This window comes from Mustela nivalis (genome assembly GCF_964662115.1).
Source record: "Mustela nivalis genome assembly, chromosome: 13".
In the NCBI taxonomy this organism is placed as follows: Eukaryota; Metazoa; Chordata; class Mammalia; order Carnivora; family Mustelidae; genus Mustela; species Mustela nivalis.
Genome location: NC_139032.1, coordinates 69,194,363 through 69,206,524, shown reverse-complemented (window position 1 = coordinate 69,206,524; position 12,162 = coordinate 69,194,363). Strand labels below are relative to the sequence as shown.

Here is a 12,162-nt window from a genome sequence, read left to right as displayed (position 1 = left end):
CTACAGAAAAGAGTTGACTCTTTCTCCATTTGGTTTTGGTTTGGCTTTTGGTTATTTTTGTTTGTGTTTTCTAGTTTGTTTTATTACAATGCCTTGGCCAGGGTTGTTCTCTCCCTGCTTGTCTGTTTTGTGAGGGCAGAGTTATTATGAAGGACTTTATTTTCTGTCTCCTTCATAGCACTTTTCAAAGGAAGAAAAGAAGCGGGTGGAGGGGAGAGAGGGATTGGAAAACAGCAACCCAAGCCAGTGAACACTGCACCAGAGAGAAACGTTACTGACAAGATAGGAAAGAGCAGGGTTTCCAGATGAATCACTTCATACCAAGGCAGCTTTGCTCCTTTCATTCTGGAATGTGTCCTCACTGGGCATTTGTCCTAAAGATGCCATGGTGGAAAAGGAGCCATGAACAAGCCACCAGACCACGGGAGTCCACTAGGTAAACGGCAGAGCAGAGTCACCACCCAGCTTTATTGGAAGAGGACTCACCTAGATGGGGACTGAGACCCCAAGGGACAATTAGAAGGGGCTCCACAATTTGAGGATGATGAAGGCCCCCAGGGGAAAAGAGGCAATGAGATAGAAAAAGAGCCAATGGAGAAAAACACATCGTGTGTTCAGACGTGAGAGAACATCCAGTTAAAGTTTAGGGAGGGTGGGGTCAGTCTCTAGAGATGAGTCTGCAAAGTTTGTTGAGGGTGTTGAGGACGCTAGTACGAAGAGTGTGGTACACCAGGCTAAGAAGGGATTTGTGATAAAAATGGATTAGATCTAGCTGGGAAGTTCCAGTGAGATTATGGGGGAAGCAGAGGAGAAAAAGGAGGAGGAGGACAATGGTTTGGGGAAGCCACAGTGATTAATTAAAAGCCATAAATGAGGAGAGCTTGAACCAAGGTGCCCAGTGTTGTCAAAGGTAGCAGAGTAATTTAGGAATGGAAATGGTTGAGCTCTGGAGATGCCTAAATGCCCAGGCCAAAGGAAATGAGGGAGGAGTTGAGGAGAATCTAGGTTTCTAGTTTGGGAAGCTGGGAAAAGGTGATCAAACAATGGAGGGGTGGGCGTCGGGGTGAATTAGGATAAGACTTTGGGTTGATTGAAGCTCTTGACAAAAAAGGATTCATGAGCCTCCAAGGGAGAGCTGAAAGGAAAGGCCAACTTCCTGCTGAAGTCCACTATTCATTCATTCAACAAACACAGAGCATTACTATGTATCAGGCAGGCACTATACTAGGACTTGGGGATATGGCAGTGAACAACACAATAGCTCCTGCCCTTAGGAAGCCTACGGTGCCCTGGATTATTCTGGTGACAGGAATACCCATCATGCACTGAGCACCAGGGCCTACGTTAAATACTTTACCTGGATAATTCCACTTATAATCCTTATCACTTTAAGAAGTAGGTACTGTAACTATCCCTATACAATAGGGTCAAATAACCTGAAAAGCTAAAAGCAACACAGCTGGAACACAAGCCGAGGCAACTCCGTGCTAAAGCCCACTTTCTTAACATCTCCCATGTAACCCAGGTGCAAGGAGAGGCTGGACTTTCCAAGGAATGAAAGTGGGGGCTGAGAAAAGCTTTGCCACCTTCTGAAAAAACAAAACAACAATAAACCAGCCATTCCTGAGTCCTGCGCCAGTTCTCCAGATACCCCAGGCCAGGGTGCAGCTAGGCTCCCTGGGGAGTTCTATTTGCCCAAATCTGGTGCTCAGTCCTGGGTTCAGGGGGGTCCTTCACTGGAAGCATGTTGAGCCTCTTTTCAACCTCTCACACCCCTCCAAATCTCCATGCCAATCCCCTATCACTGACAGCTTCCATCACTTCTTCTGCCAACGAATGCAGTTCGTGCTTGGAAAAAAAAAAATCTATAACTCCATGGACATTAATAATTAACATCCATACCACAAAACTTGTAATATCAGTTTGCTGAAATAGTCACCAGTAAGTATGTAATTCTTCTTTAAAGGGTGTCTTCTATTATTATTATTTTAGAGTGCAATTTAGTCATCAAAGGTTTACTCAGCCTCATGTTTATAAATTATACAGGGCAGGGATTTAACTCTTCTGGACCTACCTGTTCTGAAAAGAGGGAGGGTCATAACCCTGTTGTCACACCAGGCACCTGCCTTGAAAAGGAGATGATTTGTGAACTTGAAGTTCCTTACCACTTCTAGAAATCCAGGGTAAATACAGAGATTTCATTTTATGATGCAATCAGAGGAATAACCAGATAGTTGCCTGCCACAAAGAGACATTGGCTTTAGTCCTCCTGAAGATTGTTTGGAAACTACAAGTTCATCTTTTTAATCTTGTCTTTTTTTTTTTTTTAAGATTTTATTTATTACTTCACAGAGAGAGACACAGCGAGAGAGGGAGCACAAGCAGAAGGAGTGGGAGAGGGAGAAGCAGGCTTCCCGCTGAGCAGGATGCCAGACACCGGGCTTGATCCCAGCACCCTGGGATCATGACCTGAGCTGAAGGCAGATGCTTAACGACTGAGCCACCCAGGCGCCCCCAGAATCTTGTCTTGATTGTATGACATGAGAATAGTGTCTTTCTGATTCATCTGTGTAATACTTTTTAAAAAAAGATTTTATTCATTTATTTGACAGAGATCACAAGTAGGCAGAGAGGCAGGCTGAGAGAGAGGGGGAAGCAGGCTCCCTGATGAGCAGAGAGCCCGATGCGGGGCTCCATCCCAGGATCCTGGGATCCTGACCTGAGCTGAAGGCAGAGGCTTTAACCCACTAAGCCACCCAGGCGCCCTTGTAATACTGTTTTTTCATTGTGGTGGTTACTTTTCTTGAAAGGGAAGGGTTACTGCTTTAGATAAATAAGAGCAAAACAGAAACAAAACAAAACAAGACACCTCATGCAGTGGCTACAAACTCCAAGTCCTGATTTACGTTGTTTACATGCCTAGGGAAATGGCTACCAATCAAATTCATTGGGGATTAGGAACCCAGGCCTTGACGTAAAAGTGTATAACGTTTTCATGCAATCCTCAAGTTCTAGCATCCCAAGAAATTTCTGCCATCACAATGAAAGGAGTGGGGGGAGGGGTAGCAGGTGTTTTCCTTTCTTGCCTTCTCCGTTTGAAAAGGGCAATGTTTTCAGAGTTTTACTGGGCTGCTCCTATGGAGTGAGGCCGAACCCGCCAGCCCGAGGGAGGGTCGGGTTTTCCCCGCTAAAGCAGCGCACACACACCCCTCCCCGCAGGCCCTGGCCAAAGGATGGAAGTCATATTCAAAGGCGTCCAACTCTCTGGACCTAGAGGGATTCCTGTCGTTGGCAGAGGGGGCACAGCGGATTCACTCGGGATGAGATGCATTCCAAGAATGCTGCTGTGGTCGGCAAGAAGTGGAAAACTAGGGGATAACAAATACTCTGAGTAAACCTAATAGGTACCAGAATCGCAGAACTCAAATAACAGGTGACAACGACTTAAAGTACGACGCAACAACTAGAGAGCTCTGCGAGAGTAAGCGAACACTCCGCCCCGCGTTGGGGCTTCGACCCTTTTCCTCCTCCCCTTGTCTTTCCTGGGATCGACAGCGTTTACTGGTGAGGCGGCTCCGTGGAGAGGGCGGGTGGAGCCCGGCTCTGCGCGCCTCAATCCAAACCAAACACTTCGCAAGCCTACGTTTAACAGGCGATACCGAACACCACACTCACGTTCGGGGGGGGGGGGCAGTTTGCAGAGATGAGGGCGAAAACATTTCCCGGCTGGAAAATTACTGATCACAAACTAAGGGGACTGTGGGGGTGGGGAGGCAACGTTATAAGGCTGAAATAACGATCGCCGTTTCCTCTTCTCTTACCGGTGGGCAGGAACGGCTGCCGCGAGCTCGTTGTGCCCTTTTCGGGAACCGGGGTCCCCCCGCACCGCTCCACTTCCTGACACGTGGCCACTTTCCAGCTAAGTGCCTCTCGGTGGGCTTGACCGTTCGGAACCTGAGCCAAGGGAGAGAACTCCCCGTCCGACCTTTACCTCGCCGTTTCACCTCTTTATGACTCAGTTTGCCCATCCATAAAGTGGAACGGAGGGTGCGGGCTTGCGCCCTTGAGATTCTCGGGTTGAAAGGTGTCTGCGCCTCACGGCCCCTATGCCTTCTCCACCCCACAATCAGTATTAAGCCCTTTCACTCCCTTTCTGGCTCCCCGAAATATCAAAACCATAACTCTGCTTCCCGCTCCAACCTCTTTCCACCCTTTCAGGCCTTTTCTGGCTCCCAGTTCCGTCACAGTGCTGGGCACCCACCTTTCCTTGCCTCCCACCCCCATCCCACCCAGCCGGAGAACCTACGAAAAACCCCGCGAAGCCAAACCAAGAGCCCGCACTGGCACTCCGAGACCAGCGGCGGGCTGCTGCGTGCGCAGGGGAGGGACGGAAAGCTCAGTGAGTCACGCGGATAATCGCGCTTTCCTCTAGCGCGCACAGTGCGCCGCAAGCACGGACCCGAGCGGGGGTGGGGGAGCGGAACCGACCCCTCAACCCCTACCAGACTCCTCCGCCACGGGCTTCGAACCCCCCGGAGCGGACCACCGCGACCAGACGGCCCCGGTCGCAGAGCGACCGGACGTGCGCTCAGTACGCACCGCCCCGCACCCGGACAGCCGCCGCAGCCGCCGCCGGGGCCGCCACCGCCGGCGTCAGCGCGGCTCCTGCTCGCCAGCTGCCGGGCTGGCGTCACGGCTCGGCCGGGCCCCGCCCGCGCCCCTCCCTCCCCCCCGCCCCCACGTGCGCCGAGTTTGTTTATTTAGCTGCCATGGCAACGCGCGGGGGGGCAGTAGGAGGGAGGGGAGAAGAAAGGGAGGGGGCGGGGCCTGGCGGCGGGCCGCGGCGTACAGCGGGTAGGAGGCGGGGGGTAGGGCGGGAGCCGAGAAGTTAAGTAAGGAGCGCGCGGCGGCCGCCGGCAGTTCCCCGGCCCGAGACAGCGAGCGCGGCTGCGGGCGCGCGGGGAGCAGAGGCGGTGGCGGGCGGCGGCGGCACCGGGAGCCGCCAAGTGCCCCTCCCCGCCCCTCCGGCCCCCCACCCACCCACCCGCCCGCGGCCAGCGCCCATGGCCGCGCGCGCCCCGCGCAGCCCCCCGGACTCCGCACCCCGCGCCGCCGCCCAGTCCGCAGATCCGCGCCGCTGCGGCCAGTCTCACCTGGCGGCGCCGCCCGCCCGCCAACCCGGCCACAGCCCCAGCGCCCACGGCGACAGCCGCGGCGACCGCGACAGTGGTGGAGGACGCTGCTGAGTTGAAGAGCGCAGTTCGGCCACCGGACCTACTTACCGCCTTGCGCTTTGCTCATCGTCTGTTTTTACGAGTTTACAACTTTTAAGAACTCTCGTGTACAAAGGAACTTTTCTTAAAAAGGCATCTCCCGTTTATATTTAATCCAAAGAAGGATTTCGGGCAATTTTGGGCTTTTGGTTTTGGCTTCGTTTCTAAGTTTTGTTTTTTTTCTCCTAATTTTGGGGTTTGGGTACCCCCACTGCTTTGAACTCCCGAGGACCTTCTGGGCCCCCACATTAATGAGGTAGGTGCAGCGTGGGGCGCGGAGTGGGGGGTGGTGAAGTCCGGTGGGACGCGCCCGAGCGGCGGTCGAGAGTGGCCCCCTGACTCCTGCCTCTGCCCCGCCCGGCCCGCAGGCAGCCACCTGGCGAGTCTGACATGGCTGTCAGCGACGCACTGCTCCCGTCCTTCTCCACGTTCGCGTCCGGCCCCGCGGGAAGGGAGAAGACACTGCGTCCAGCAGGTGCCCCGAATAACGTGAGTACTGTCCGGAGAGGTCGGCAGCGTCCAGTGGCCTTATGTGGGTGGGGTAGGGACGGGCGGAGCCCAGGGGTCTTCGAGACCCATCCGGCGGAGGGAAGGAGTGGCCCCGCAGTCGTCTTACGATGGTTTCCGTGTCTGTGGCTCGGGTGTACATGCGTGTGGTCCGGACGCTGGGGAGCCGCCGGGGGCGCACACCCGGTCCGCACACGTCTTGTAACTCGCAGGCTGCAGGGCTGGCGCGGGGGCCACCGGGCGGGAGGTTGGATGGGTCCCTGGACACTGGCTTGGGCCCGAGTGAGCTTGGCGCGTAGGCGTACCCGTGGCGAGGGCGCATAGGGAGATCCTCGGTGTCCCAATTCCAAGGGTGGCTGGAGCGTCCCTGGGATCTGGCTGGGGAAGCACCGGAGCTGCCCAGCCGCGGCGCCTGCTCTCACGCAATCGGGCAGACACCGTATTCTCCAAACCGACGCACCGCGCCTCTCCGGCCCGGGGATGGGCCGAGATCGCAGCACTGGCACCTGGAGCCTGCCGGCGCTTCGTGTCTTTCTCGTCCCGGTGCCTGGGCGGTATAGGCGCGGGCAGGGTCGCCAGTACGTGGTATGGCAGCAGGAGACCAGTACCGACGGTTTCTCTCCCCCGTCCTATACCCGCAGCGCTGGCGGGAGGAGCTCTCCCACATGAAGCGACTTCCCCCGGTGCTTCCCGGCCGCCCCTACGACCTGGCGGCGGCGACCGTGGCCACCGACCTGGAAAGCGGCGGAGTCGGCGCGGCCTGTGGCGGCACCAATCCTGCTCTCCTACCTCGGAGGGAGACGGAGGAGTTCAACGATCTCTTGGACCTGGACTTTATCCTCTCCAATTCGCTGTCCCATCCGGAGTCAGTGGCCGCCACCGTGTCCTCGTCGGCGTCAGCGTCGTCATCGTCCTCCCCATCGAGCAGCGGTCCTGCCAGCGCGCCCTCCACCTGCAGCTTCAGTTATCCGATCCGGCCCGGAGGGGACCCGGGCGTGGCGCCGGGCAGCACTGGCGGCGGCGGTCTCCTCTATGGCCGGGAGTCTGTGCCGCCTCCCACAGCTCCCTTCAACCTGGCGGACATCAACGACGTGAGCCCCTCCGGCGGCTTCGTAGCTGAGCTCCTTCGGCCCGAATTGGACCCAGTGTACATCCCGCCGCAGCAGCCGCAGCCGCCAGGTGGCGGGCTGATGGGCAAGTTTGTGTTGAAGGCGTCGCTGAGTGCCCCTGGCAGCGAGTACGGCAGCCCGTCGGTCATCAGTGTTAGCAAAGGCAGCCCGGATGGCAGCCACCCCGTCGTGGTGGCGCCCTACAGTGGCGGGCCTCCGCGCATGTGCCCCAAAATAAAGCAGGAGGCAGTCTCGTCGTGCACGGTCGGTCGGCCCCTAGAGGCCCACTTGGGCACTGGACCCCCTCTCAGTAATGGCCACCGACCACCAGGACACGACTTCCCCTTGGGGCGGCAGCTCCCCAACAGGACTACCCCCACCCTGGGTGCCGAGGAACTGCTGAGCAGCAGGGACTGTCATCCTGCCCTATCGCTACCCCCGGGGTTTCATCCCCACCCGGGACCCAACTACCCACCCTTTTTGCCAGACCAGATGCAGCCACAGGTCCCACCGCTGCATTACCAAGGTCAGTCCTGGGGATTCATAGCTCGGGCTGGGGACGCCTGCCTGTGCCAGCCCTCCGGGGAGCAGGGGATGATGCTGACCCCACCTTCTTCACCCCTAGAGCTCATGCCTCCTGGTTCCTGCATGCCGGAGGAGCCGAAACCAAAGAGGGGGAGAAGATCGTGGCCCCGGAAAAGGACCGCCACTCACACATGTGATTACGCAGGCTGCGGTAAAACCTACACGAAGAGTTCTCATCTCAAGGCACACCTGCGAACCCACACAGGTAAGGAGAACAGAAACTGCGGGGGGGAGGGGTTGGTCCTGCAGCCCCATTGGTTAACCGTGGACATTTCTCAGGGCCTCCCTTGGAGATGTGGGGCAGTCTATCTCCTCCATCTCTTGGATCAGAGGCGAGAACAGCAAACCAAACCCGGCGCCTCCTTTTTTGCCCAAGAGCCTTTTGCTTGGTGGATGGTATCAGTGCTTGAATATGCAGTTCTGTTAGGTTTCTGAAAGGCAGGGAGATTCCAGGCTGTTTGTGGGCCTCTCCTTGTTTGAGCAAAGCATTGGCCTTGTAATCAAGAAATTATTAACACTTCGGGGACGCCTCGCTGGCGCAAATCTTGATCCCGAGGTTGTGGGTTCCTACCCCAGGTTGGGTGTAGAGATACTTAAAAATAAAATCTTACAAGAAATTACATGTTGCAGTGCAAAAGTAAGTTAGGTCTTGTTACTAGTTTTTAATTTTTAGGCAGTTTTCACTGGTCGTTCCCAAATTTCATACTGCTTTTTATTTTTGGTTGTAGCCTTGGTAAGTAGGTTTTACTTGAATTTCAAGAATTAAGCGGTTGTGATGGCTAAGATTGTGGTTTAAGATGGTCACTTGCAGAGAATTTTTCATGTCGTTTAAGTGTAGGTACATAAGGTCATTTTAGGGGTAGACTGAGAAAAATAATAGAAATGCTAATGCAGAAAAAGTAGTTGCCGGTGGCGTTTTCGACCCAGTTGTAGTGGGCTATAGGATGTGAGTGAGGGGTTGGGTGGGGGAGAGAGACTAACAGAGCAGACAACGTCTATTCCACCACGGTGATACTTGGCCTTAAGAGAATGAAAATGTTAGCGATATAGAAGTGTAGGTCTGTTCCTTAAAAAAACAAAAACACACACAAAAAAACCCCAAAGAATATTTAGGCTTAATATTCCAATTTATGATCTGAAATTGAATGTGCCCTTGAATTGGTCTAAAAACTCCCCTGGCTTCTTTCAGAGTGGAATGTTTGCGGGGGAGTTGGTTTGACATTCAGGCTCCAGTTTGGTCATTTCTGTGTTAGGTATGGATGGCTTCACCGGGTTTCTTTTCCTCTGCCAGGTGAGAAACCCTACCACTGTGACTGGGACGGCTGTGGGTGGAAATTTGCCCGCTCTGATGAACTGACCAGGCACTATCGCAAACACACCGGCCACCGCCCCTTCCAGTGCCAGAAGTGCGACCGGGCCTTCTCCAGGTCGGACCACCTAGCCTTACACATGAAGAGGCACTTTTAAATCCCCAAACAGTGGATATGACCCACACTGCCAGAAGAGAGAATTCAGTATTTTTTTTTTAATCTTTCACACTGTCTCCCCCCCAACTCGGGGTGGGGAGGGAGGGGAGAATCCCAGCTGGAAAGCACTACAATCATGGTCAAGTTCCCAACAAGCCAACTTGTGAATGGATAATCAGGAGACACAAGAAAACCAGAAGACAAATCAAAGAACAGATATGGGGTCTGTGACTGGATCTTCTATCATTCCATTGCTAAAGCCAACTTGAATATTCCTGGACTTACAAAAACACCAAGGGGGTGACTGGAAGGTGTGGATATCAGGGTATAAATTAGATCCATGAGTTGGGGGGGGAGGGAAGACCAGAATTCCCTTGAATTGTGTTCGAAGCAGTATAAGCATAAAGATCACCTTGTATTCTCTTTGCCTTCTAAAAAGCCATTATTATGATATTTAGAAGAAGAGGAAGAAATTCAGGTACAGAAAATGTGTTTTTAATAACCTAAACGATGGTGCTTGGTGAGTCTTGGTTCTAAAGGTACCAAATGAGGAAGCCAAAGTTCTCAAACTGCTGCATACTTTGACAAGGAAAATCTATTTTTGTCTTCCGATCTACATTTATGACCTAAGTCAGGTAAATATGCCTGGTTTACTTCTTTAACATTTTTATGCAGACAGTCTGTTATGCACTGTGGTTTCAGATGTGCAATAATTTGTACAATGGTTTATTCCCAAGTATGCCTTAAGCAGAACAAATGTTTTTTTTCTATATAGTTCCTTGCCTTAATAAATATGTAATATAAATTTAAGCAAACTTCTATTTTGTATATTTGTAAACTACAAAGTAAATGAACATTTTGTGGAGTTTGTATTTTGCATACTCAAGGTGAGAATTAAGTTTTAAATAAACCTATAATATTTTATCTGAATATTGCTTTTGTTCTGTTTTTCCTCTGGAAAAAGCATGTCCTAGCAATTTCAGTTTAAACACAGGCGGGCATGGGAAAGGCACACTGAAAGGCCAAACTTCATCTCCAGAGATTAAAGGCAAAGGAGGATGTTTTTAAGGCTAGTTTTACTGTGAGAACTATTTAAGTTGTGAGGCTGGAACCTAGTGGAAATCACAGAAGTAAACTTGACCTGGTTCAGGTTGCTCTTTGTGTAAAAAAGTACATGAAAGCAATTTCCTTACCTGAACATGAATTTCCAGGTAGAAACCAACCACCCTGTCATTCTTCAATATGCTCAATTTTTAATAGGAAAGTATTCATAAAATTCCAGTTTCATATTTTAAAATATCCTTATGGTTTCTCTTTAAAATTAAATGAAAATATAAAAACCTTTCAGGGACCCGGCCTTGCACTCAGAACAATTTGAGGAACAAAAGAAACTTCCCACTGCAGAGAACCCTAAGAACATAGTTCCACAGTGCCCTCCTGAGGATTAAAGGATTCATTTATGCTTCGTGTGTGTTACAGATAGAGTAGTTACAATCCTCAAGAGATTAGAACCAAACAAATTTTCTGGCAGAATGTTTTAAAATTTCATCTGTCCTCTCTGCAAACTCAGCGGACTGAAATGCATTAATGAGAAAGTACTCAGTCGCAAACTTACGGGCGTAAAGTTTAAGTGCATCTTTAAGTGGTTTTGTAAGCTGGTGGCATATTTTTGATGTTACTCAGCTTTAAAACTGCACAGACCCTTTTTTTGAGAGTACACAAGAGTTTGACTTTTGTTAGTGAAGGTTACAAAATGGAAGAAGCATTTGTAACCCTTGTTGGCACTTTGATAAATTCTGTTATGGTGATGAGGGTGACCAACATCGTTAAGCAAACAAGCTGACACCTTCTTTAGGCTGCTTATTAACTATCCATTATACGTTGTGTCCAAAATGTGGGTGCATCTTACAAATAGAAAATTAAGAGCCTTATGGTGGATCAACATGAAGTACTTTCCTTGGCTTTCAAGAGTCCAGCATGATTGGAAAAACACAGCACGTGTCTTAGCTTAAAAGAAAACAGGTGCATCGATATAATGGAATTTTATGTGGCAAAGAACATACTCAAAGCATATTTAATGACACGGAAAAATGCTCATGGTATGTTAAGTGGAAAAAGCAGGACCTGGGAGTATAAACTATGATTCCTAATTGTATAAGTTAGTGTATGTGTATTGAAGGAGAGAGGGAAGCACCAGAAACTTTCAAGAGGAAGGACTAGAAGGAAATAGGAAATACCAACACTGGCTTTCTCCATTTTAGATTTTCTATAGTTTCCTGTAGTTTCTACAGTTTCTCTTGAACCTGGGAAAACGTTTTAAGAATGCAGGTGCAAATAGTATGCTTGATTTTTAAAAGCAATTAAAGGCATTTAAGCAAGAAGCCTGGAACGCATTTCTCTGTTACATTGTGGTGGTTGCTTTTCTAATCCACTTTTCTCTTAACACACACACTTCTGGCACTTGGTTGTGTATGAAAAGTGTTTACTGAATGGCTGATAACCATCTTTGTGTTCGCTAAGTGCTTATTACCTCAAATCGGAGAAACATCCCCAAATACCATAACATAATTAATTAAAATGTTTCTGATGTCACTGGGAAACATCACTTGGGTTGACGTTTTCTAGCCTGAGAAAGCAAGCTTCAGTATCCAGATTTTCTGAAAACAGCGCAGGACAAAACTATTTAACATGCACACACACACACAAAAACAAAACTATTTACTCTCGTACCTATCAGTTCTGAGTGCTGAGATGTCCTGTCATTACCACATTACAGAGCCGTTTATACTGTATAATAAAGAGCACCTAACAATTGAGATGCCTGCTTATTACATTTTCTTATGACATTTAATTTTATATGTCCTAGATTTTAACTTGTGTGCGCGCGCGCACACACACACAAAAGATGAACAATGGTGTTTCCAACACATCAACAGATCTTTTCAGTCTATTTTTTGTCCAGCGAAATGTCCTTTCCGGCAAAATAACGCTCCCTGGAAACCTGCTTAACTCCCTATCATCAATTCTGTTTCAGTTTGTTAGAACAAGAACCTTCACCATCTCAAATAGGATGGTCAAAGGGAATAATTTCTTTTTCCATTCAAAGACTGTTCAATTTTTAGAAACATGTAACATTTCATATTTGGAGATTAACAATTTTTTTTTAAAGATTTCATTTATTTGACAGAAATCACATAGACGGAGAGGCAGGCAGAGAGAGAG

At 50.3% G+C, this 12,162-nt stretch overlaps 1 protein-coding gene across 2 annotated transcripts; it reads left to right on the top strand.

Annotated features, from left to right (window-relative positions):
- Nucleotides 1–4,913: 4,913 nt before the first annotated feature.
- On the top strand, nt 4,914–9,870 carry KLF4 (KLF transcription factor 4). Of its 2 annotated transcripts, XM_082696880.1 has the most exons (5): nt 4,916–5,529; nt 5,642–5,762; nt 6,422–7,415; nt 7,515–7,679; nt 8,766–9,870. In XM_082696880.1, the coding sequence occupies exons 1-5, from the start codon at nt 5,525–5,527 to the stop codon at nt 8,939–8,941; spliced, it is 1,461 nt and encodes a 486-aa protein (XP_082553006.1). In that variant the 5' UTR covers nt 4,916–5,524; the 3' UTR covers nt 8,942–9,870. The 2 variants fall into 2 exon arrangements, with proteins under 2 accessions (XP_082553005.1, XP_082553006.1); XM_082696879.1 differs by having other exon boundaries at nt 4,914–5,529; nt 6,422–7,679.
- The last annotated feature ends 2,292 nt before the right edge of the window (nt 9,871–12,162 follow it).

Coding starts and splice junctions, on each gene's coding strand:
- KLF4 (XM_082696879.1), top strand. Junction 5,763..6,421: donor CAGCAGGTGCCCCGAATAAC/GTGAGTACTGTC, acceptor CTATACCCGCAG/CGCTGGCGGGAGGAGCTCTC. Junction 7,680..8,765: donor ACACCTGCGAACCCACACAG/GTAAGGAGAACA, acceptor TTCCTCTGCCAG/GTGAGAAACCCTACCACTGT.